This window comes from Equus quagga, unplaced genomic scaffold, assembly GCF_021613505.1.
Source record: "Equus quagga isolate Etosha38 unplaced genomic scaffold, UCLA_HA_Equagga_1.0 HiC_scaffold_32_RagTag, whole genome shotgun sequence".
In the NCBI taxonomy this organism is placed as follows: Eukaryota; Metazoa; Chordata; class Mammalia; order Perissodactyla; family Equidae; genus Equus; species Equus quagga.
The window spans coordinates 43,684-69,656 of record NW_025793551.1 but is presented as its reverse complement, the minus strand read 5'-3'; the positions used below and the strand labels follow the sequence as shown (position 1 = coordinate 69,656).

The following is a 25,973-nucleotide window of genomic DNA, read 5'->3' as shown; positions in this document are numbered from 1 at the left end:
ATGGCACTGCTCATCAAACCACGCTGAGGCAGCGTCCCATAGGCCACAACTAGAAGGACCCACAACGGAGAATATACAACTATGTACCGGGGGGCTTTGGGGAGAAAAAGGAAAAAAATAAAATCTTTAAAAAAAAAAAAAAAAAAACACATTAAGGTGATGCTTGTGTTGTACCTCCAAATAATAGATATTTGAAGTCTCTAAAAAGAATCAAATGCTTAGTAAACTAAAAGAAAACATTATTTCTGCTTTTCTTTGTAGTTAGAAATAGTTTAAAATATCAAAATAGTTCTTGTTCCAATGTTTATATATTTTTGGACTAAAATTTGCTGTCTCAGAAACCCAATGTTCCATTTTGTTTCTGTTTCTGTATTAGAACAGGGATCATCAAACTATGACCCACATGCCAAATACTTATTTTTCTACAGTTCTTGAGCTAAAATTATTCTTTTAAATTTTGTAAATGATTAAAGAGAAAATGATATATATGACCTATAAAGCCTGAAATATTTGTCTAGCTCTGGTTAGAAAGTTTCAGAACATTTATATTATTAGAACATCTAGTGATGTTAGATTTGGTGTATTAAGTATACCTTATTCTAGTTTTTAAATGGGTAGCAGTATATATAAGCAGAATTACATGCAAGGTGAAATATACTATGGCCTTGTATTTTTCTATTTCAATAATTTCTTTACAAAAAATTCATAATTTTCTGCTTGCCGCCACTGCTCTCTCGCCGCCTCTCCCCGCCGGCGGGAGCCGCTCTCAGCCTCTTTGCACTAGTCGCTCCGCTCTCTCGGTCATGTGACCTTAACGTAACCGGACAGGAAAAGCCCCGCCGCCGCCGCCGCGCCGGAGACACCGACCGCGGCGGCAGCAGCAGCAGCAGCAGCAGCGAGCGCAGAGGCGGCGGCGGCGGGGAGAGCGCGGCCAGGGCTGCCCAGCGGGGCCTCCTCCACACCCCCGCCGCAGCAGCAGCAGCACCGGCGACAGATTTTTAAAAACATGGATTTGGCCAACCATGGACTTATTCTCCTGCAGCAGTTAAACGCTCAGCGCGAGTTCGGTTTCCTGTGTGACTGCACGGTTGCCATCGGCGATGTGTACTTCAAGGCACACAAATCAGTTCTTGCTTCATTCTCCAATTACTTTAAGATGTTGTTTGTCCATCAGACCAGTGAGTGTGTCCGTTTGAAACCAACTGACATACAGCCTGACATCTTCAGCTATCTCTTACATTTGATGTACACTGGAAAGATGGCGCCCCAGCTGATTGATCCTGTTCGATTAGAACAGGGGATCAAGTTTCTACACGCTTACCCTCTGATCCAGGAAGCTAGCCTGGCCAGCCAAGGAGCCTTTTCTCATCCTGACCAAGTTTTCCCGCTGGCTTCTTCCTTGTATGGCATTCAGATTGCAGACCATCAGTTGAGACAAGCCACCAAGATTGCCTCCGCACCTGAAAAACTTGCCCGAGAACCACGGCCGCAGGCGTCGAGGATGAGCCAGGAGCCGGTCCCTGAGGCCTCCCAGCTCTCTCAGCTGACTTCAAATCTGACCCAGGTGAATCGGACACACATGACCCCCTCGGATCCCCTGCAGACCTCACTGTCTCCGGAACTCGTTTCCACTCCCGTTCCTCCCCCTCCTCCTGGGGAGGAGACCAACCTGGAAGCTTCTTCCTCTGATGAACAGCCTGCATCCCTCACCATAGCCCACGTCAAGCCCAGCATCATGAAGAGGAACGGCAGCTTTCCAAAGTACTACGCCTGCCACCTGTGTGGGCGGCGCTTTACCCTCCGGAGCAGCTTGCGGGAACACCTCCAGATCCACACGGGGGTGCCTTTTACATCAAGCCAAGCGGGAGAGAGCCGTGTGCCCCTGTCTCTTTGTAGCAATGCAGCTGACCTGGGAAAAGACGCCATGGAAGTGCCTGAAGCTGGGATGATAAGTGACAGTGAGCTGCAGCACATCTCAGACTCTCCAGTCATCGACGGACAGCAGCACTCGGAGACGCCGCCACCCTCTGACATCGCGGACATTGACAACCTGGAGCAGGCGGACCAAGAGAGGGAGGTAAAGAGGCGGAAGTACGAGTGCACGATATGCGGACGCAAGTTCATCCAGAAAAGCCACTGGCGGCAGCACATGTACATCCACACGGGGAAGCCTTTCAAGTGCAGCACTTGTGACAAGAGCTTTTGCAGGGCCAACCAGGCTGCCCGGCACGTGTGCCTCAACCAGAGCATCGACACGTACACCATGGTGGACAAACAGACTCTGGAGCTCTGCACCTTTGAGGAGGGCAGCCAGATGGACAACATGTTGGTCCAAACCAACAAACCCTACAAATGCAACTTGTGTGACAAAACGTTCTCCACCCCCAATGAGGTTGTTAAACATTCATGCCAAAACCAGAACTCGGACGTTTTTGCCCTAGACGAAGGGCGTTCCATTCTCCTGGGCGGTGGGGACTCGGAAGTAACGGAAACTGACCACCCAGTGTTAGCTTCCATCAAAAAGGAACAGGAAACAGTGTTGTTAGACTGAATGTTACTTACCTTTTTTAAAACTGTCATTTTTACAAAGACTATCTTCCTTCCCTTCCCCCAATTCAGAACTATAGTTCTCCATGGCATGATGCGAACAGGACCCCGGGCCCTCTCTCCTCGCCGCCTTCCGCCGTCCCCAGCCCCTCCTCCCTAAAGGTTTTGTGCATTATCAACCTGGAACATATTTACTTTAATTCAGGGGATATTGGAAAGATAATGGTCAGTAGTACTTATAAACTCAAATAGATTTTGAGAAGCTTAGATTATTTCAAAGCATACTTGGAACTAATGAAGGGTATATAACAAAACAACTAGAATGCAATTTGGTGAGCTAAAATTATGAGTGTCCCTGGGTAATAAGTCTTCCTTCTCAGAAAAACGATGTTCGAAAATACAGCATGCTTCTTAGACATACCGCTGGGCTCTGAACTATGCAAAATCTAGAAGGTGTGGGAAAACTTTAAACCCAAGAAAACGTTCTTAGGATTCATCCTCCAGGCGTCTTATTTCAGAATGCATCCTTTGAGATTATGTCCAGTCAAGAAAAATCATTAGTTAAGAAATCTACTTGAACAAAACACAAAAGAGAAAAAGTAATAATGTGATGGCAATCTTAATTTTTGGATAAAACATGACAAGCTGTGAGTTTGTGTGATTGTAAGAGAAAATGTGTGGGTACTTGGTGTAAACAGGTGAACTAATGCACATGCCTTATCCAGTTGCTGGCTTCTTTCAAAGTTGAACAACGACAAAGAACTGTATTTTAGTTTTTGACAAATTTGTTGGTTGTTTTAAACATCAGATTTGAAGGTACTATTCTATACGTTGTCTTTCTGATTAGAAAAGGACAGCCCATTCTCACGGTTGCCAATGGTAAACTTGTTTTAGCACCAACCATCTGCTCTTTATTCGGAGTTCATACTGCAGGAAGAAGGGTACCAGGATGTGTATCTTACAGGGGAGGTTGTGAGCAGAAGATGTAGTAACTTTAATGTCTTTAAAAGTTCATGCTAATAGTTTACTGGCAACGTTCATTGAAACATCAAAAATGGCAAACAGAAATCAGGACAAAAGAACTAACTGCTCTTGGGGAAAAAACTTGATTTTGATGTTTGGTCTCCAAATTTTTTTTTTTTTTAACACCTGGAATTTTTTCCATTGGCCTGAAAGCAGTAAAATTTGTCCATTAATCTTCGCTTGGGCCAATAACAGAGTGGTCTCACAGGACAAAACAGGAGCCAGAAATAAGGACCGAAGGGGAAGGGGAAACAGGTCATAGCTGTGCTGTGCGTCTATGTTAAAAACTGAATATCCCGTCATCCTATTTCATGTATAGTTGAGTTCTCAGATTTGTAAGTTTTTATACATACTTTCATTGAATAAACATTTAATTAAATGGGGAAAAAAAAAATTCATAATTTTCTTTTGTTGTTACTTACAGGTAATTTTGCAAGGGCGAATATTCACAGAGGATCCTGTTATCTAACTAGGGTCTATAGTCATCCCTCCTAAATTTTACGTGGAAATCACCACAGAAAATTATAGTAGAAAACCTGCGTTTCACTAGTAAAATGTATTTTAAATGGAAACTCACTAGATATTTTTTTTTTCTGCCAAGGAAGATTCACCCTGAGCTAACATCTATTGCAGTCCTCTTTTTTTTTTTTTGCTTAGGGAAGATTAAGCCTGAACTAACTTCCATGCCAGTCTTCCTCTATTTTGTATGTGGGTCGCCACCACAGCATGGCTGACAAGTGGTATAGGTCCATATCCAGGATCCAAAACCATGAACCCAAGCCACTGAAGCAAAATGTGCTGCACTCAAGCACTATGCCATGAGGCCAGCCCCTAGACTTTTTTAATATGAAAAATTGGAAGTCACCATAAGTATATAATATATTTTATGATCTATTAATACTCTTTACTCATCTTTGAAATCATTTACAAGCAGTCTTATCTATAGCCCAATCACGTCACCCACAGATTATTTTGAAGGAATCAATATATAAATGCCTTGCTCTATCTTTTATAGTAACTTTGACTTTTTAAAAATCCATTTTGTCTGTCTGACAGTGGTACAGCCTTCCTTCCTCTCCTCTGATTACTATTTGCATGGAATATCTTTTCCATTCACTAAATTTCAGTCTCATTGGGTCTTTGGATCTCAATTGAGATCCAAAAGCGTGTAGTTGAATCATATTTTAAAATTCCTTCTTCCAAATCTCTGCCTTTAAATTGTAGAGTTTGACCTGTTTATACGTAAAGTAATTATTGATAAGAAAAGACTCTGTCATTTGCTTTTTATTTTGTATGTCTTATCTTGTTGACCCTCAATTCCTTCACCACTGCCACCTTTTGTGTTTATTTCATTTTTTGTAGTGTACTATTTGATTCCCTTCTCACTTTGTTTATATGCTACAGATGTTGATATAGCCACTTGCACTTTTGGTTACTCTTTGCATGGGGTAACCATTTCCCACCCTTTCTCTTTAAACCTATTTGTGTCTTTTAATCCAAAGTGAATTTCTTGCAGACAGCAAGATATAGTTGGGTCATGATATAGTTGGATCATGTATTTTTTATCCATCCTGCCATCTCTGCCTTTAAAAAATATTGTAATAAAATACACAATATAAAATTTACGATTTTAACCATTTTTAAGTGTACAGTAGCATTAATCATATTCACATTGTTGTGAAACAGATCTCTGGAAATTTTTCCTCTTGTAAAATTGAAACTCTATACCCATTTCCAACAGCTCCGTTTTTTCCTCTACCCCTGGCTCCTGGTAGCCACCTTTCTACTTTCTGTTTTTATGAATTTCACTACTTTAGATACCTCATGTCAGTGGAATCATACAGTATTTGCTTTTCTGACTGGTTCATTTCACTTGACATAATGCCTTCAAGGTCCATCCATGTTATCTCAATGGCAAGATTTCCTTTTACTTTGAAATATATACTAAATACAGTATATTCAATCCTGAATAATACCATGTCGTATGTATATTTTGATTTCCCTTTCATCTGACGATGGACAGACATTTGGATTGCTTCCACCTTGGCTATTGAGAGTAGTACTGCTAAAAACATAGATGTGTAATTATCTCTTTGAGACCCTGCTTTCAATTCTTTTGATTTATACCCAGAAATGTCATTGCTGGATTACATGGTAGTCCTATTTTTAATTTTTGAGTAAGCTCCATTCTTGGTTTTTTGTTTTTTTGTTTTTTTGAGTTTTTTTGTCAGTTGCACCATTTTACAGTACCACTAACAGTGCACAAGGGGTTGAACTTTACACATCTTTACCAACACTTATTTTCTGCATTTTTAATATTAATAATGTGTTGAATTTTATGTTAACTGTGCACTTTCATGGATGGCCATTTATTATGTTGAGGTAGCTTCCTTTGAATCCTAATTGGAGTGTTTTTATCATGAAAGAGTGTGGAATTTTGTCAAATATTCTTTTCCATCAATTGAGATAGCCATGTATTTTTGTCATTCATCCTTCTAATGTTTATTACATTGATTCATTTTCATATATTGAGCCATTCTTGCATTTGGTGAGTAAATCCCACTTGGTTGTGTTGTATAATCCCTTTAATGTGCTTTTAAATTAAGTTTTCCAGTAATTTGTTAAGGATTTTTATATCTGTATTCATCAAGAATATTGGTCTGCAGTTTTCTTATAGTGTCTTTTTTTTTGGACACATTGTCCTGGGCTTATGTTTGTTGGGAGACTTTTAATGATTCAGCCTCCTTGCTACTTATTGATCTGTTCAGAAAGACCTCTGCCATTTTGATTCTTGTTTCTCTGTCATATCTTTTTTCATTCTTTAGTTCCTCCACTACTGTCTTCTCTTTTCTTTAATTGACTTTCTGTACTGTACTGTGTTGTTTTGAAACTATTTATGCTCTGTATATTTTTTAGTTATTTTCCTAATAACTACCTTAGAGATTACAGTGATCATTTTTAACTTGTCAAAATTTAGGATGAATAACAACTTAGATTCCATGGTACACAAAAACTGCACTTATATTTATATGTCTCATCTCTTCCCCTTTATATTGTATTATTGCAGATTACATTTTTACAAATTGTATGCCCATTAAGATAGATTTATAATGAATACTTTATGCCTTTTTCTTTAAAGTGTAGAAAAAAGGAGTTACAAACCAAAAATATAATACTAGCTTTTGTATTTACCTATATGGTTCCTTACCAGTGTTCTTTATTCATATAGCTTCAAGTTAACTGTCTTGTGTCCTTTTATTTCATTCTTTAGAGTTTTTTGAAGTGCAAATAAATCAGCAATAAAATCCATAAAGTTGTTTATCTGGAAATGTCTTACTTTCTCCTTCATTTTTTATTGGATACTTTTGCCGAATATAGAATTTGTGTTAAGGGTTTTTCTCCCTGCACTTTGAATATGTCATTCTATGCCTTCTGGCCTTCATAGAGTATGGTGTGAAATTGTCTGTTAATATTGTTGAGGAACAATTTGTGACTATTTGCTTCTCTCTTGCTGCTTTCAAGATTCTCTCATCTTTTGGAAGTTTAATTGTAAGTTGTCTCAGTGTGACTGTCTTTGGGTGTATCCTACTTGAAGCTCATTAATCTTAAATATGTAGAGTCATGCCTTTTATAAAATTTGGGAAGTTTGCAACCATGACGTCTTCAAATATTCTCCCTGCCCTTTTATCTCCTTTTCTTCTTCTGGGACTCCAATACTGTGTACATTGGTCCACTTGATCGTATCTTATAACTCTCTTTGGCTCTCCTCATCTTTCTTCACTTTTTTTTTCCTGCTCCTTAGACTGGATAATCTCAACTGATTTATGTTAAAGCTCACTTATTATTCTTCTTCCACCTCCAATGTATTGTTTAATTTCTCTGATTTATTTTAGTTTTGTAATTTCCACTTCAAAATTTCTATTTTTTACCTTTTTAAATATTTTTCATCTTTTCACTAATATTCTTTATTTGTTCAGTTACCATTTTACTGCTGTCCTTTAATTGTTTGTCTGTGGTTTTCTTTAGCTCATTAGATAATTTAGAACAATTCGTCTGAAGTATGTCTATTGAATACCTTGAGTGGCTTCCTCAGGGAGTTATTAACTCTTTTTTTCCTTGTTTGTGTGCTTTATTTTTTATTTTTCATGTTGTTGCCAGGTTGCTATTTTGCATATTATGCTGTGAAAGAATAAGAAAGTAAGGAGAGAAATAGAGAAAGGAAAAGGAAAATTAAAAAAATACTTCACATCCCTTCTGACTGGCTTGTGTTGGGGTGCTCTTTGAACACCTAGAATGGATGTTTACAACTCTGCCTTACCTTACACTTCCTCCTTGCATAAGCCTAAAGACCATCCTGTGGTAAAAGATTATTGTCTTTATAGGTGTTTTCTGAGCATGTACGTAGCTTTCTAGGTTCCTCTGATAAGTGGTACCTCTTCAGATACCCTGTTTACCCCCAAAAATCTCACTCTATGACTTTTTTTTTCCTCCCAGGCTTTCATTTTGTTTGTTGTTTTCCTTAATGCTTATTTTTACTCCAGATAATAGAGGCTTATTCATTTGGATTTCATGTTTTTGAGACCACATATCTGCTCCACAGTGATCAAGCACCAAGTTAGGTGATAAAAAGCAATGCCCTTTGTGGTAGTCCATAGAAGAGACCCTTTTTAGGGCAAAACTGAAAAACACATTTCCTTGGTACGTGATTCACTTTGCATCCTATGAAACCAGGTACTGACACTAGTAATTTGGGCTGCCATCTTTAAGAATGATTCCATACTGGGGAAAGAGCAAGGGACATGGTGCCTAGCTTATGTTAAAACACCACGCCAATGTCCTACCCTTATTCGGTGGCTTTTCTCCTTGCTCAGCATTTGCTTTAAATGTCCTCTAAACCTTTGGACTGTTTTCCAGAGGTCTGATGAGGTGATTCTGATAGTTTTGCCAAGTGTTTCTGTTCCCTGAGGAGAGAGATCCTCCAGGAAAGCTTACTCTGCCCTTCTTGTTTATTTGTTTACTGAGTACATAATAGTTTATTACATCATTGTGAAATTTCACTTGTACATTATTTCTTGCCTGTCACCACATGTCCCCCCCCGCCCCCCCCCCCCCCCCCCCCCCCGCCTTGCCCAACCCTAATCCCTTCCCCTGGTAACCAGTGAAGTGTTCTCTTTCCATCTGTTTGTTTATATTCCACATATGAGTGAAATCTTATGGTGTTTGTCTTTCTCAGTCTGGCTTATTTCACTTAGCAAGATTCTCCCCAGATCTATCCATGTTGTTGCCAATGGGATGATTTTATCTTTCTTTATGGCTGAGTAATATGCCCTTGTATATATACCACATCTTATTTAACCAATCATTTGTTTATGGGCACTTGGATTGTTTCCATGTCTTGGCCATTGTGAATAATGCTGCAATAAACATTGGGGTACGTATGTTACTTTGGATTGTTGATTTCAAGTTGTTTAGGTAGATACTCAGTAGTGGGATAGCTGGGTCATATGGTATCTCTATTATTAGTTTTGCAAGGAATCTCCATACTATTTTCTATAGTGGCTACACCAGTTTGCTTTCCCACCAGCAGTGTATTAGGTTTCCCTTTTCTCCGCACCATCTCCTACATTTGTTGTTTTTACTCTTAGTGATTATAGCCATTGTAATGGGTATAAGGTAGTATCTTAGTGTAGTTTTGATTTGCATTTCCCTGATGATAAGTGATGTTGAACATCTTTGTTTATTGGTCATCTGTATATCTTCTTTGGAAAAATGTCTGTTTATATCCTCTGCCCACTTTTTGATCAGGCTGTTTGTTGTTCTGTTGTTCAGTTGTGTGAGTTCCTTATATATTATGGAGGTTAACCCTTTGTCAGATATATGATTTGCAAATTTTTTTTCCCAATTGCTGAGTTGTCTTTTCGGTTTGATCCTAGTTTGTTTTGCCTTTAAGAAGCTGTTTAGTCTGAAGAAGTTCTACTTGTTTATTTTTCCTTTTGTTTCCCTTGCCTGAGAATACATGGTATTCGAAAAGATCTTTTTAAGTTCGATGTCAAAGAGTGTACTACCTATATTGTCTTTCAGGACTTTTATGGTTTCAGGACTTATCTTCAAGTCTTGATCCACTTTGAGTTTATTTTTGTGTATGGCATGAGATAATGGTGAAATTTCATTCTTTTGCATGTGGCTGTCCAGTTTTCCCAACAGCATTTATTGAAGAGACTTTCTTGTCTCCATTGTTTATTCTTGGTACCTTTGTCAAAGATTAGCTGTCCATAGAACAGTTTTATTTCTGGGCTTTAGTTCTGTTCCATTGACCTCTGTGCCTGTTTTTGTACCAGTACCATGCTGCTTTGATTAGTGAGGCTTTGTGCTACATTTTGAAGTCAGGGATTGTGATTCCTCCAGCTTGTTCTTTTTTCACAGCACTTCTTTAGCAGTTTAGGTCTTTGTTTGCCCCAAGTGAATTTTAGGATTCCTTGTTCTATTTCTGTGAAGAATGTCATTTTGATCCTGATTGGGGGTGCAATGAGTCTGTAGATTGCTTTGGGTAGTATGGACATTTTAGCTATGTTTATTCTTCCAATCCATGTGCATGGAATCTCTTTCCATCTCTTTATGTCATCATATTTTTTTTCAGTAATGCTGTATAATTTTCATTATGTAAGTCCTTCACCTCCTTAGTTAAATTTATTCCTAGATATTTTATTCCTTTTGTTGTGATTATATTTGGAATTGGATTCTTGAGGTTTCTTTCTGTAAGTTCATTATTAGGGTACAGAAATACAACTGATTTTTGTAAGTTGATGGTATACCCTGAAACTGTACTGTAGTTCTTAATTATTTCTAATAGTTTTCCTATGGATTCTTTAGGGTTTTCTATGTATAAGATCATGTTGTCTGCAAACAGTGAGAGTATCACTTCTTCACTCCATATTTGGATTCCTTTTATTCTTTTTTCTTTCCTAATTCCTCTGGTTAAAACCTCTAGTACTGTGTTGAATGAGAGTGCTGATAGTGGGTATCCTTGTCTTGTTCCTGTTCTCAGAGGATAACACTCAGTCTTTCCCCATTGAGTGTGATGTTGGCTGTAGGTTTGTCGTGTATCACCTTTATTAGGTTGAGGTAATTGCTTCCCATCCCCATTTTATTGACTGTTGTTAAAATCATAAACAGCTGTTGGATCTTGTCAAATGCTTTCTCTGCATCTATTGAGATGATCGCATGGTTTTTATTCATCATTTTGCTAATATGGTATATCACATTGATTTGCAGATGTTGAACCATCCCTGTGTCCCTGGAATAAATCTCACTTGATCATGATGTATCCTCTTTCATATATTGCTGTATTTGTGTTGCCAATATTTTGGTGAGGATTTTTGCATCTATATTCATCAGCAGTATTGGCCTGTAGTTTTCCTTTTTGTGTTATCATTGTCAGGCTTTGATATCAGAGTGATAATGACCTCATAGAATGTGTTGGAAGCGTTCCATCTTCCCTAATTTTTTGGAATAGCTTGAGGAGGGTAGGTATTAAATCCTCTCTGAAAACTTGGTAGAATTCTCTAGGGAAGATGTCTTGTCCTGGGCTTTTATTTTTTGGGATGCTTTGATTACTGTTTCAATCTCTTTAGTTCTGATTGAACTATTGAGATGCTCTATTTCTTCTTGATTCAGCTTTTGCAGGTTGTAAAGATCTAAAAGATTTATCTATATTCTCTAGCTTGTCTGTTCGTTGGCATACCTTTTGTGTTTCAGTAGCATTTATTTCTGCTCTGATTTTTATTCTTTCTCTCCTTCCTCTGACTTTGTGCTTTATTGTTCTTCTTTTTCTAATTCATTTGGTGTCGTAGAGATTGCTTGTTTGGGATTTTTCTTGTTTAAGGTGAGCCTTATTGCGATTGTCTTGTATTGTTAAGGTGAGCCTTAATACAGCTTTTTCTGCATCCCATATGAATTGGTATGGTATGTTTTCATTTTTATTTGTCTCCAGATATTTTTTTATTTCTCCTTTAATTTCCTCAATGATCCATTGCTTGTTCAATAACAAGTTGTTTAGTCTCAATGTCTTTGTCCCTTTCTCTGCTTTTTTCTTGGAATTAATTTTTAGCTTCATAGCATTGTGATTGGAAAAGATGCTTCTTATTTCAATCTTCTTAAATTTATTGAAGCTTGCCTTATTTCCCAACACAGGGCCTATCCTTGAGAATGTTCCCTGTGCACTTGAGAAGAATGTGTGTCCTGCTGTTTTTGGATGGAGTGTTCTATGTTTGTGTATGAAGTCCAACTGGTCTAGCTTTTCATTTAATTCCACTATTTCCTTGTTCATTTTCTGTCTGGATGATCTATCCATTGCTGTGAGTGGTGTGTTGAGGTCCCCTCCTATTTTTGTGTTATTATTAATATCTTCTTTTAGGTTTGTTAGTAGTTACTTTATGTACTTTGGTGCTCCTGTGTTGGATGCATAGATATTTATTAAGTTTTATGTCTTCTTGGTGGAGTGTCCCTTTGATCATTATATTCTGCCCCTCTTTGTCTTTCTTTACCTGTCTTATCTTGAGTCTACTTTGATATAAGCATTGCAAAACCTCTTTCTGTTTGCCATTAGCTTGGAGTATTGCCTTCTATCCCTTCCCTATGAGCCTGTGTTTGTTGTTGGAGCTGAGATGTGTTTTCTGGAGGCAGCATTTAGTTGGGTCTTGTTCTTTAATCCATCTCGTCACTCTGGGTCTTTTTCTGGGAGAATTCAATCCATTTGCTTTTAGGGTGATTGTTGGTATATGAGGGCTTAATGTTGCCATTTTATCACTTGTTTTCTGGTTCTCCTGCATTTCCTGTGTTTCTCATCTATGTATTTGGTCTACCAATTGAGTTATGTAGTTTTTTATGTTGTGTTTCTTTGTTTTCTGCTTATTTATTATTTGTGTCTATGTTCTGCTTTTTTTGTTTAGTGGTTACTGTGAGGTTTGTGATCAAAATCTCATACATAAGATAGTCCATTTTCTGATGGCCTATTTCCTAAGACTAAACCAATTCAGTCCCTTTTCTCTTCCCCTCTTAAGTTGTTTTTCTCACATCTTATTCCATCTTGTGTTGTGAGTTTGTGGTTACAATGACAAGATTATCTTTGGTTTTGCTGTTTTCCTTCCCTTTATCTTTAATGCTGTTCTTGAGTATTTGATAACCTGTTCTGATGTATAGCTACAATTTTCTGATTTTGTCTACGTATTTACCTCACTAATCCAGGTTTTGTAAACCCTTTCTCCCTTTTTTTTTTCAGTTATGAGGACCTGCTTGAGGCTCTTGTAGGCAGGCTCTCATTGCTATGACCTCCTTTAGCTTTTATTTATGTGGGGAAGTTTTTATTTCTCCATCATATCTGCAGGATATTTTCGCTGCATGGAGTATTCTTGGTTAAAAGTTTTTCTCCTCCAATGATTTGAGTATGTCATTCCAGTTTCTCCTAACCTGTATGGTTTCTGCAGAGAAATCTGCTGAAAGCCTGATAGGGGTTCCATTGTAGGTTGTTTTCTTCTGCCTTGTTGCCCTTAGTATTCATTCTTTGTCATTCATTTTTGCCAGTGTCACTACTATATGTCTTGCAGTAGATCTTTTTATATTGACATATTTAGGAGATCTGGGAGCCTCTTCCACATGGAAGGTTTTCATGGAACCTTCAATATTTCCCAAAAGACTAATGCATAATATTACAAAACACACATAAGCTAAATATCCATTCAAAATGTAAGATAGACCAGATGGATTGTAATGTATTGGATTATGAAAAGTTCATGACCTTAATTTTAGATTATTTACTGAACCAACTTTGAGAAATTTCAACTTGTCAAATTTTGATGTATCAAAAGAATGTCTACAGTTGTCTTAAAAAGTCTATTAAAATATTCCTTGCTTTTTCAACAACATGTCTGTGTGAGGCTAGATTTTCTTCATATACTTTAATCAAAAGAACAAATCACAATATATTTAATGCCAAGGTAGATAGGAGAATTCATCTATAAAAGCCAGATTTGTGAAAATATAAAACATTGCCCCTCAATAAATATTTGCTTTGAAAAACTATAGCTATTTTTAAGTAAAAAAATTTTCCTCATGTTTACATGTAATCAGTTCGTTACTAATGTTTTAAGTAAATTTTTAATTTTTTTGTTTTAATTCTTCATATGGTAAATGTTAATAGAAAAAATTAAGAAAAGTTCTTTAGGGGCTGGTTCAGTGACAAGGTAATTAAGTTCATATACTCTTCTTTGGCGACTTGAGATTCATGGGTTTGGATCCCAGGCAAGGACCTACACACTGCTCATCAAGGTGTGCTATGGCAGTGTCCCACATACAAAATAGAGGAGGAGTGGCACAGATGTTAGCTCAGGGACAATCTCCCTCAAGCATAAAAGAGGAAAATTGGCAACAGATGTTACCTCAGGGACAATCTTCCTCACCAGAAAAAGAAAAGAAAAGAAAAGTTCTTTGGGGACCTCAATAATTTCTTCTTGAATGTAAAAGAGTCCTAAACACATAGGTTTGAGGCCAGTAATAGGGCAATAATGCTCCTTTGTAAGTACTTTTCTCCCACCAATACCTGCAGATTTTGTAACACATAGGCTTTTTTTATAGAAATATAATTGACATACAGTATTCTCTGAGTTTCATGTGTACATGTGTTTCAGTATTTATATACAGTACAAAAATGATCACCACATGTCTAGTCAGCATCTGTCACCATACAAAGTTATAATATTATCGACTATGTTCTCTATGCTGTACATTACATCCCCATGACATTTATTTTGTAACTGCAAGTTTGTACTCTTAATCCCCTTCACCTATTTTACCAGCCCCCAACAATCTTCCCTCTCTGGTAACCACCAGTTTGTTTCCTGTACCTATGAGTCTGTTGCTGTTTTGTTTTGATTATTCACTTGATTTGGTTTTTAGATTCCACATACAAGAAATCATACAGTATTTATCTTTTTCTGTCTGACTGACTTCATTTAGCATAATACCCTCTAGGTTCATCCATTTTGTGGCAGGTGGCAAGATTTCATTCTTTTTTACAGCTAATATTCCTTGTATATATATATACCACATCTTCTGTATCCATTCATCTATTGAGGGACACAGGTGGCTTCCATATCTTGGCTATTGTAAATAATGCTGCAATAAACACAGGGGTGCATATATCTCTTCAAATTAGTGTTTTCCTATTCTTTGGATAAATAACCAGAAGTGGAATTGCTGGATCATATGATAGTTCTATTTTCAGTTTTTTGAGGAAACTCCATACTGTTTTTCATAGTGGCTGTATCAGTTTATATTCCCACCAATAGTGTATGAGGGTTCTCTTTCTCCACATCCTCAACATTGTTATTTTTTATCTTTTTTATTTCAGCCATTCTGACTCGTATGAGGTGATAGCTCATTTTAGTTTTGATCTCCTTGATATCAGTGAAGTTGAGCATTTTTTTATGTGCCTATTGGCCATCTGTATGTCTTCTTTGGAAAAATGTCTATTTAAGTCCTCTGCCCATTTTCTAATTGGGTGGTTTGTCTTTCGATACTAAGATGTGTAAGTTCTTTATGTCTTTATATATTTATATATATTTTTAATACCTTTGTATATTTTGGATATTAATATTTATTGGATGTGTGGTTTGCAAATATCTTCTATTCAGATGATTGCCTTTTCATTTGGTTCGTGTTTCCTTCACTTTGCAAAGCTTTTTAGTTTGATGAAATCCATTTGTTTATTTTTGCTTTTGTTGCCCTTGCCTAGGGAGATATATCCAAAAATTATTGCTGAGACCAATGTTAAAGAGCTGACTGCTGTATTTCCTTCTAGGAGTTTTATGGTTTCAGACCTTACATTAAAGTATTTAATCTACTTTAGATTTATTTTTGTATATGGTACAAGATAGTGGTTCAGTTTTATTCTTTTGCATTTAGATGTTCAGTTTTCCCAACACCATTTACTGAAGAGATTGTCTTTCCCCTTGTATATTCTTGCCTCCTTTGTCATAGATTAATTCATCATATACACATGGATTTATTTCTAAACTCTTAATTCTATTTCATTGATCCATGTGTTTGTTTTTATCTTAGTACCATAGTTTTGACTGTAGCTTTGTATTATATAATCATGTGTCATTTATTGATGGGTATGTGTTCTGGGAAATGTGTTATTAGGTGATTTTATTGTTGTGCAAACATCCGAGTGTACTTACAAAAACCTAGATTTTTATGTAGCCTGGTAGATACCTAGGCTATATAGTACTGACCTTGTTGAACCACCATCATATATGTGGTCTGTCATTAACTGAAATGCCCTAAGGAAGCACATGACTGTAGTTTGAAATCTGAGTGTGTAATACTTCCAGCTCTGTTCTTTCTCCAAATTGCTTTGGCTACTCAGGGTCTTTTGTCTATAAGCTTTTCCTAAGGTAAGGATGACATTTAAAGACCCATTGATAAGAAGATACCTAGTGTACTCTTTACATGGGGAGGCATTTATTTCAGCTTTAAAATCTTAGCCAGAATTTGAGAGAAAAGGAAAAGTTTAATTATATGTTTTAATATCAATCAAAATAGTTTCACACTGGTGCCAACCAAACAGAAAAAAATGGGCAAACTGAAAAACAGAGTGATAGACTAAGTGAATGTAAGGATTTACTTCATGTTAAATAAACTATAAATTAATTATTTGGGGCTATTCAGTCAGTAGGGAAGATTTAATTATCTAATATATGCAATTGGTGTAGTCAACTTTTTTAAAAAATAAAAGCAAATCACTAATTCATTCTTTTATCAGCTAATATCAAAGATTGATAATATATTTAAATAAAGTAGAAATGATAAAAATATGAGAAAAATTAAAGTAGAAAAGATTTAAGCATTACACTAAAGCAGAAGAAAAAAATTTTCCTGAGTTTAGCAAGAATATGAATTACAAAGGTAGAAAATACCAAAGTAGATAGGTTAGAAAAGAATGGAAAAGAAGCAATGATACCATCCTTAAAATATACAGATTTCTGGGGCCTGCCTGGTGGTGCAGAGGTTAAGTTCACACTTCTGACTTCCCGGTGGCCCAGGGTTTGCTGGTTCAGCTCCTGGGTGCGGACATGGCACTGCTTGGCAAAAAGCCATGCTGTGGTAGGCATCCCGCATATAAAGTAGAGGAAGATGGGCATGGATGTTAGCTCAGGGCCAGTCTTCCTCAGCAAAAAGGGGAGGACTGGCAGTAGTTAGCCCAGGGATAATCTTCCTCAAAAAAATACATATATATTCAGATTTAAATATAATTTTTTCATTTTTTAATTTTAGAAATAATTGATGTATAACATTATATTAGTTTCAGGTGTGCAACATATCGATTCAGTATTTATATATAGTGAAATGATCGCCACATTAAGTCTAGTTAACATCCATTACCGCATGTTGTTACAGAAATGTATTTCTTGTGATGAAAACTTGTTTTTTCTCTTAGCAACTTTCAAATATATAATACAGTACTATTAACTATAGTCCCCATCTGTACATTTTTATCCATGACATTATATAGGTGGGAATTTGTACTTTTTAAGTCCTTCACTCATTTTGCTCACCACCTATCCTCCCTGTCTGGCAACCACCAATCTAATCTGTTCTCTGTATCTGTGAACTCAGGGTTTTTTTTTGTTATTGTTCAGTTTTTTATTTTTTGAGGGGGATATTCCACATATAAGTGAGATCATAAGGCATTTGTCTGACTTATTTCACTTAGCCTAATGTCCTCAAGGCCCATCCATGTTATCACAAATGGCAAGATTTTTTTTTATGACTGAATAATATTCCATTGTGTGTGTTTACGTGTGTGTGTGTGTATATATATATGCCAGTATTTTTTTTAATTGCAGTAACATTGGATTATAACATTATATAGCTTTTGGATGTACATCATAATGTATTTCAAATTTTGTGTAGATTACATCATGTTCACCACCCAAAAACTAATTATAGTCCATCCCCTCACATGTGAACCTAATCACCCCTTTTGCCCTCCCCGCTTCCCCTTTGGTAACCACCACTCCAATCTCCAATGATATGTGTTTGTCATTGTTTTTATCTTGTACTAATGAGTGAGATCATACAGTGTTTGTCCTTCTCCCTCTGACTTATTTCACTCAGCATGATACTCTCAAGGTCCATCCATGTTGTCACAAATGGCCGGATTTCATAATTTCTTATGGCTGAGTAGTATTCCATTGTGTATAAATATCACATCTTCTTTATCCATTCATCCCTTGATGAGCACCTAGGTTGCTTCCAAGTCTTGGCTGTTGTGTAAAATGAACATAGGGGTGCAAGTATGTTTATGGCTTTGTGTTTTCAAGTTCTTTGGATAAATACCCAGCAGTGGCATAGCTGGATCATGTGGTAGATCTATTCTTAATTTTCTGAGGATACTTCATACTGCTTTCCATAGTGGCTGCACCAATTTGCACTTTCACCAGCAGTGTACGAGGTTTCCCTTCTCTCCACGTCCTCTCCAATATTTGTTCTTTCCTGTCTTATTAATTATAGCCATTCTGACCAGAGTGAGGTGAAACCTCATTGTAGTTTTGATTTGCATTTCCTTGATAGTTAATGATATTGAGCATCTTTTCATATGCCTGTTGGCCATCCGTATATCTACTTTGGAGAAGTTTCGGTTCAGATCTTTTGCCCATTTATTAATTGGATTGTTGGATTTTTTGTTGTTGAGCTGTATGAGTTCTTTGTATAGTTTGGATATTAACTCCTTATCTGATATATGGTTTGCAAATATCTTTTCCCAATTGTTAGGTTGTCTTTTCATTTTGTTGATGGTTTCCTTTGCTGTGCAGAAGCTTTTTAGTTTGATGTAGTCCCATTTGTTCATTCTTTCTTTTGTTTCCCTTGCCCGGTCAGACATGGGACTTGAAAATATGCTGCTCAGACTGATGTCAAAGAGCGTACTGCCTATGCTTTCTTCTAGAAGTTTCATGGTTTCAGGTCTTACATTCAAGTGGTTAATCCATTTTGAGTTGATTTTTGTGCATGGTGTAAGGAAATTGTCTACTTTCATTCTTTTTCATGTGGCTGTCCAGTTTTCCCAACACCATTTATTGAAGAGACTCTCCTTTCTCCATCATATGCTCTTGGCTCCCTTGTTGAATATTAGCTGTCCATAAATGTGTGGGTTTACTTCTGTGCTCTCAATTTTGTTCCATTGATCTGTGTGTCTGTTTTTGTGCCAGTACCGTGCTGTTTTGGTTACTATGGCTTTGTAGTATAATTTGAAATCAGGGAGTGTGGTACCTCCAGCTTTGTTCTTTTTTCTCAGGAATCCTTTGGCTATTCCAGGTCTTTTGTTGTTCCATATAAATTTTAGGATTCTTTGTTCTATTTCTGTGAAAAATGTTGTTGGAACTTTGATAGGGATTGCATTGAATCTATAGATTGCTTTAGGAAGTATGGACATTTTAACAATGTTAATTCTTCCAATCCAAGAGCATGGAATATCTTCCCAAGTCTTTGTGTCTTCTTCGATTTCTTTCAACAATGTTTTATAGTTTTTGGTCTACAGATCTTTCACCTCTTTGGTTAAGTTTATTCCTAGATATTTTATTCTTTTCGTTGCACTTGTAAATGGGATTGTATTCTTAACTTCTCTTTCTGCAACTTCATTGTTAGTGTATAGAAAACGCAACCAATTTTTGTACATTGATTTTGTATTCTGCGACTTGACTATATACCTTTACTGTTTCTAAAAGTTTTTAGTGGATTCTTTAGTGTTTTCTATATATAAAATCATATGGTCTGCAAAGAGTAACAGTTTCACTTCTTCTTTTCCATGTGTATCCCTTTTATTTCTTTTTCTTGCCTGATTGCTCTGACTAGGACTTCCAATACTATGTTAAATAAGAGTGTTGACAGTGGGCATCCTTGTCTGGTTCCTGTTCTTAGAGGGGTAGCTTTCACTTTTTCTCCATTGAGAATGATATTTGCTGTGGGTTTGTCATATATGGCCTTTATTATGTTGAGATATTTTCCTTCTACACCCATTGTATTTGGAATTTTTATTATAAATGGATACTGTATCTTGTCAAATGCTTTCTCTGCATCTATTGAGATGATGCTGTGATTTTTATTCTTCGTTTTGTTAATGTGGTGTATCACATTGATATATTTGCGGATGTTGAACCATCCCTGCATCCCTGGAATGAAACACACTTGACACAATGTATGATCTTTTTAATATATTGTTGTATTCAATTTGCTAGTATTTTCTTGAGGACTTTTGCATCAATGCTCATAGTGATATTGGCCTCTAATTTCCTTTCTTTGTGTTTTCCTTGTCTGATTCCAGTATCAGGATAATTTTGGCTTTGTAGAATGAGTTGGGAAGCCTCCCCGCCTCTTCATTTTTTTTGAAGAGTTTGAGAATGATAGATATTAAGTCTTCTTTGAATGTTTGATAGAATTCACCAGGGAAGCCATCTGGTCCTGGACTTTTATTTTTGGGGAGGTTTTGGATTGCTGTTTTGATCTCCTTACTGGTGATTCATCTGTTCAAATTGTCTACTTCTTCTTGGTCCAGTTTTGGAAAGTTTTATGTTACTAAGAATTTATCCATTTCTTCTAGATTATCCAATTTGTTGGCATGTAGCTTTTCATAGTATTCTCTTATTATCTTTCCTATTTCTGAGGTGTCCATTATAATCTCTCCTCTTTCATTTCTGGTTTTATTTATTTGAGCCTTCTCTCTTTTTTTCTTGGTGAGTCTAACTAAGGGGTTGTCAATTTTGTTTATCTTTTCAAAGAACCAGCTCTTGGTTTCATTAATTTTTTCTATTGTTTTTTTAGTCTCTATATAATTTATTTCTTCTCTAATTTTTCTCATTTGCTTCCTTCTGCTGATTTTATACAACTATTTCTTTATCCACTCATCCATCAGTGGACACTTAGGTTCCTTCCATGTTGTGACTGTTGTAAATAATGCTGCCCTGAACTTAGAGTACATATATCTTTTGAGTTGACATTTTCATTTTCTTCACGTCAATAACCCAAGGTGGAATTGCTTAATCATATGGTAATTCTATTTCTGATTTTTTGAGGAACCGTCATACTGTTTTTGACAGTGGCCATCCCAGTTTACATTCCTACCAATAGTGCACAGGGTTCTCCTTTCTCCACATCCTCACCAACATTTGTTATCTCTTGTCTTTTTGATAATAGCCATTCTAACATGTATGAGGTGATGTCACATTGTGGTTTTGATTTTGCATTTTCTTGATGACTAATAATGTTGATCACCTTTTCATGTCCTTGCTGGTTATCTGTATGAACCATTCATCTATATGGCCATTCTTCTTTGGGAAAATGTCTCTTCAGGTCTTCCACCCATTTTTAATCAGATTTTGGGTTTTCCTATTAAGTTGTATGAGTTCTTTTTATGTTTTAGATATTAACCCCTTATCAGATACAGGCATACATCATTTTATTGCATTTTGCTTTATTGCATTTCCCAGATAGTGCATTTTGTACTAATTGAAGGTTTATGGCAGTACTGCATACTGAAAGTCAGTACCAAGAATAGCATTTGCTTACTTTGTGTCTCAGTGCCACATTTTGGTAATTCTCACAATATTTTAAACTTTTGCTTTATTATTTTATTTGTTAATGCCATCTGTCATCAGTGATCTTTGATGGTACTATTGTAATGATTTGGGGGTACCATGAACTATGCCCATATAAGATGGTGAACTTAAGTGCTAAATGTTGTGTGTATTCTGACTGCTCCACCAACTGGCTACTCCCCCATTTGCCCCTATCCTCAGGCCTCCCTATCCCCTGAGATACAACAGTATTGAAATTAGGCCAAATAATAACCCTACAATGGCCTCTAAGTGTTCAAGTGAAAGTAAGAATAACACATCTCTCACTTTAAATCAAAAGCTAGAAATGATTAAGCTTTGTGGAGAAGGCTTGTCGAAAGCCAAGATAGGCCAAAAGCTAGGCCTCTTGCAACAGTTATCCAAGTTGTGAATGCAAAGGAACAATGCTTGTAAGGAATTAAAAGTGTTTCTCCAGTGAACACACAAATGATAGGAAAGCAGAACAGCCTTATTGCAAACTTTATTTTAAGAAATGGCCAGAGCCACCCCAACCTTCAGCAACCATCACCTTGATCAGTCAGCAGCCATCAACATTGAAGCTGTAGCTTGCTTTAGGTAGTATGAAAATTTCAAAATATTCTTCTGTTCATGAGCATAGAATGCTTTTGCATTTACTTGGGTCTTTTTAATTCCTTCTCTCCACATCTTATAGTTTTCAGAGTAGAGGTCTTTCACCACCTTGGTTAAATTTATTACTAGGTACTTTATTCTTTTAATGCAAGTATAGATGGACTTGTTTTCTTAATTTCTCTTCCTGCTTCGTTGTTTTTAGTGCATTAAAATGCAACCAGTTTTTGTATCCTGCAACATTACTAAATTTGTTTATTAGTTTTAATACTGTTTTGGTGGAGTCTTTAGAGTTTTCTTTTTTTTTTTTTTTTTTAAGATTGGCACCTGAGCTAACAACTCTTGCCAATCTTTTTGTTTGTTTGTTTTAAGGATTGGCACCTGGGCTAACAACTGATGCCAATCTTTTTTTTATTTTTCTGCTTTATCTCCCCAAAACCCCCCTGTACACATTTGTATACCTTAGTTGCAGGTCCTTCTAGTTGTGGGATGTGGGACACCACCTCAACATAGCCTGATGAATGGTGCCATCTGTGCACCCAGGATCCGAACCCTGGGCCGCCGCAGCGGAGCCTGCGACCTTAACCACTCAGCCACGGAGCCGGCCCCTAGATTTTCTATATATAATATTATGTCATCTGCAAATAGTGACAATATTACTTCTTCCTTTCCTATTTGGATTCATTGTATTTCTTTTTCTTCATTTATGGCTATGGCTAGGACTTCCAATACTATGTTGAATAAAAATGGTGAGAGTGGGTATTCTTATCTTCATCCTGTTCTTAGACAAGCTGTTGGCTTGTCATGTATGGCGTTTATTATGGTGAGATATGTTCCCTCTACACTCACTTTGTTGAGAGTTTTTATCATAAACAGGTGTTGAATTTCTGTCAAATGCTTTTTCTGCATGTATTCAGATGATTATGATTTTTATGATTCATTTTGTTAGTATGATGTATTGCATTGATTTGCGGATGTTGAAGCAATCTTGCATCTCTGGACTAAATGTAACTTATCATGGTAAGTGGTTCTTTTAATGTACTATTAAATTCCATTTACTAATATTTTATTGAACATGTTTACATCTACATTCATCAGGAATATTGGCCTGTAATTTCCTTTCCCCATGGCATGCTTGTCTAGTTTTGGTATCTTGTCTTGTATGGTTTGGGTAATGTTGGCCTCATAAAATGAGCCTAGAAGAGTGTTCCCTTCTCTTGTATTTTGTAAAAGAGTTTAATAACGATTGGTATTAATTCTTTTTTAAGTCTTTGGTAGAATTTACCACTGAAAGCATCTGGTCCTGGTCTTTTGTTTGTTGAGAAGTTTCTGATTATTGACTCAATCTCCTTACTAACAATCAGTCTATTCAGTTTTTCTATTTCTTCATGATTTAGTCTGAGTGAGTTCTGTGTTTCTGGGAATCTATTTCTTCTAGGTTGTCCAGTTTGTTGGCATATAATTGTTCAAAGCAGTCTCTTATAATTCTCTGTATCATTTGTAACATCTCATTTCAGTTTTTATTTTATTTGAGTCCTCTCTCTTTTTTTCTTGGTGAGTCTGTCTAAAGATTTGTCAATTTTGATTTTGTTTTCTAAGAACCACCTGTTAGTGTTTGATCTTTTATAATGTCTTTTTTGTCTCTATTTCCATCTGATCATTGTTATTTCTTCCTTTTGCTAGTTTTGGGCTTTTACTGTTCTTCTCCTTCTGGCTAAAAAGTTAGATTGTTTATTTGATATTTTCTTCTTTCTTGAGGTAGGCATTTATTCCTATGTACTTGTCTCTTAGAACTCTTGCTTCATCTCATATTTTTGGTCTGTTGTATTTCGATTTTCATTTGTCTCAAGATACTTTTTAATTTGTCTTTATTCTTTGAATCATTGTTTGTTTAGTAGTATGTTGCTTAATCTCCACATATTTGTGAATTTTCCAGTTTTCTTCTTGTAATTGATTTTTAGCTTTATACTATTGTGGTTGGAAAAGATACTTGATTTGTTTTCAGTCTTCTTAATTTATTAAGACAAGCTTGTGACCTATCATATGTTCTATCCTAGATAATGTTCTTTGTGCACTTGAGAAGAATCTTTTCTGTTGCTTTTGAATGAAATGTTTTGTATATGTCTATTAAGTCCATTTGGTCTAATATGACGTTAAAGGCCAACGTTTTCTTTGATTTTCTGTCTTGATGATGATCTATCCATTATGAAAGTAGGTTTATTAAAGTTTCCTACTATTATTATGTTGCTATCTATTTCTCCCTTTAGGGATGTTAATATTTGCTAAAGCAATATATTTAGATGCCGCTAGGTTGGGTTCCTAAATGTTTACTAGTGTTATATCCTCTTTTTGGATTGATCCTTTTATCATTATATAAAGACCTTCTTTGTTTTATCACAGTCATTGTCTTACAGTTCATTTTGTCTAGGTATAGATAGTCTGACTTTCTTTTGGGTTCCATTTGCATGGTATATCTTTTTCTATCCTTTCACTTTCAGTCTATTTGTTTCCTTACATCTGAAGTGAGCCTCTCATGGGCAGCACATAGGTAGCTCTTGGTTTTTATTCATTTAGCCTTTCTAGGTTATTTTATTTAAAGTAATTATTGATAGGTAAGTATATTGCCATTTTCTTATTTTCTTGCTGTTTTGCAGTTTATCTGTTCCTTTCTTCTCTTGCTCTGTCCCTTTGTGATTTGATAATTTTCTATCATGGTATGCTTAGATCCTTTTCTCTTTATCTTTTATGTATCTACTATAGGTTTTTGCTTTGTGGTTACCATGATGCTTATATAAAACAACTTATAACAGTCTATTTTAAGTTGATAGCATAAATAAGTTTGTGATAAGTTTGAACACAATCTAAAGATCTATATTTTTACCCTCCCCACCCAAGTTTTGTTTTTTTGTTGTCATAATTTGTCTTTTTAGCTTGTATATCCCTTAACAAATTAATGTATTTATAGTTATTTTTACTACTTTTTATTTTAGTTGTAATTATTTTTGCTATTTTTGCTTTTAACCTTCATATCAGCTTTGTAAGTGATTAATTCCCCTAGCTTACAACATTAAATTCTTTTGAAATTTACTAAATATTTACCTTTACCAGTGATATTTGTTATTTTATTTTATTTTTTTTACTAATTAGCACCCTTTTGTTTCAGCTTAAATGAGTCCCGTTAACATTTCTTGTAGGCTGGTCTAAATGTGGTGAACTCCTTTAGCATTTGCTTCTCTGGAGAACTCCCTATCTCTCTTTCAACGCTGAATGATAACTTTACTGGGTAGATTATAAAAGGTTTTTCTTTTCATACATAGAATATATTGTGCCATTCCATCTGACCTGCAAAGTTTCTGCTGAAAAAATTGCTGATAGTCCTACATGTGTTCCTTTATACAGAATAAATTGTTTTTCTTTTACTGTAACTAAGATTCTCACCTTGTCTTTAACTTTTGATATTTTAATTATAATGTGTTTTGATATGGGTCACTTTGGGTTCCTCTTATTTGGAACTTTCTGGTCTTCCTGGATCTGTATGTTTGTTTCCTTCCTCAGGAGAGGGAAGTTTTCAGCCACTATTTCTTAAAGTAAGTTTTCTGCCTCTTTTTTCTCCTTCTTGAACCTCTATAATGCAAATGCTGTTCTTCTTGATGTTGTTTCCTATGTTCCTTAAGCTATATCCTTTTTCTAAAATTCTTCTTTCTTTATAATGCTGATTGGGTAAGTTTGATACTGAACCACTTAATCTCAAGCTCACGTGCCTGATATGCAGTAAGCCTGTCACTGACACACTGCCATTGCAGGTGGAGAAAGGCTTATTAGAATTGGCCAAAAAATGAAAGCAGGAGAATAGGTTCTGTCAAATCTGCCTTAACAAAAGAAGAAAGCAGGGGGGGTTTCCAGAGCTAAAAGGCTTGGGAGGAGGAGTTTCAGGGAAGGAGGGGGAAGTCTGTGTTTCTTTCACTCCACATGAGCCCTTGGGCAGTGAGACTTCTGGACATCAGCAGCAGCTGGTGGTAATAACTTCCTTAAAGGCATTCTTTTTCTCATGCAAAACAAGCCCATAAGTTCTTTTGACCCTAGAGTCACCCCTCAGGTTAAATAAGAAAACAGAAAATTAACAAGCTTATAATGATGCATGGATTAACT

At 36.2% G+C, this 25,973-nt stretch overlaps 1 protein-coding gene across 1 annotated transcript; it reads left to right on the top strand.

The window, feature by feature from the left end:
* The first annotated feature begins 890 nt into the window (after positions 1 to 890).
* Positions 891 to 3,948, top strand: LOC124232187 (zinc finger and BTB domain-containing protein 2-like). The gene has a single exon (XM_046649152.1). It carries the CDS (start codon positions 1,007 to 1,009, stop codon positions 2,549 to 2,551), a length of 1,545 nt encoding a protein of 514 aa, XP_046505108.1. The 5' UTR covers positions 891 to 1,006; the 3' UTR covers positions 2,552 to 3,948.
* The last annotated feature ends 22,025 nt before the right edge of the window (positions 3,949 to 25,973 follow it).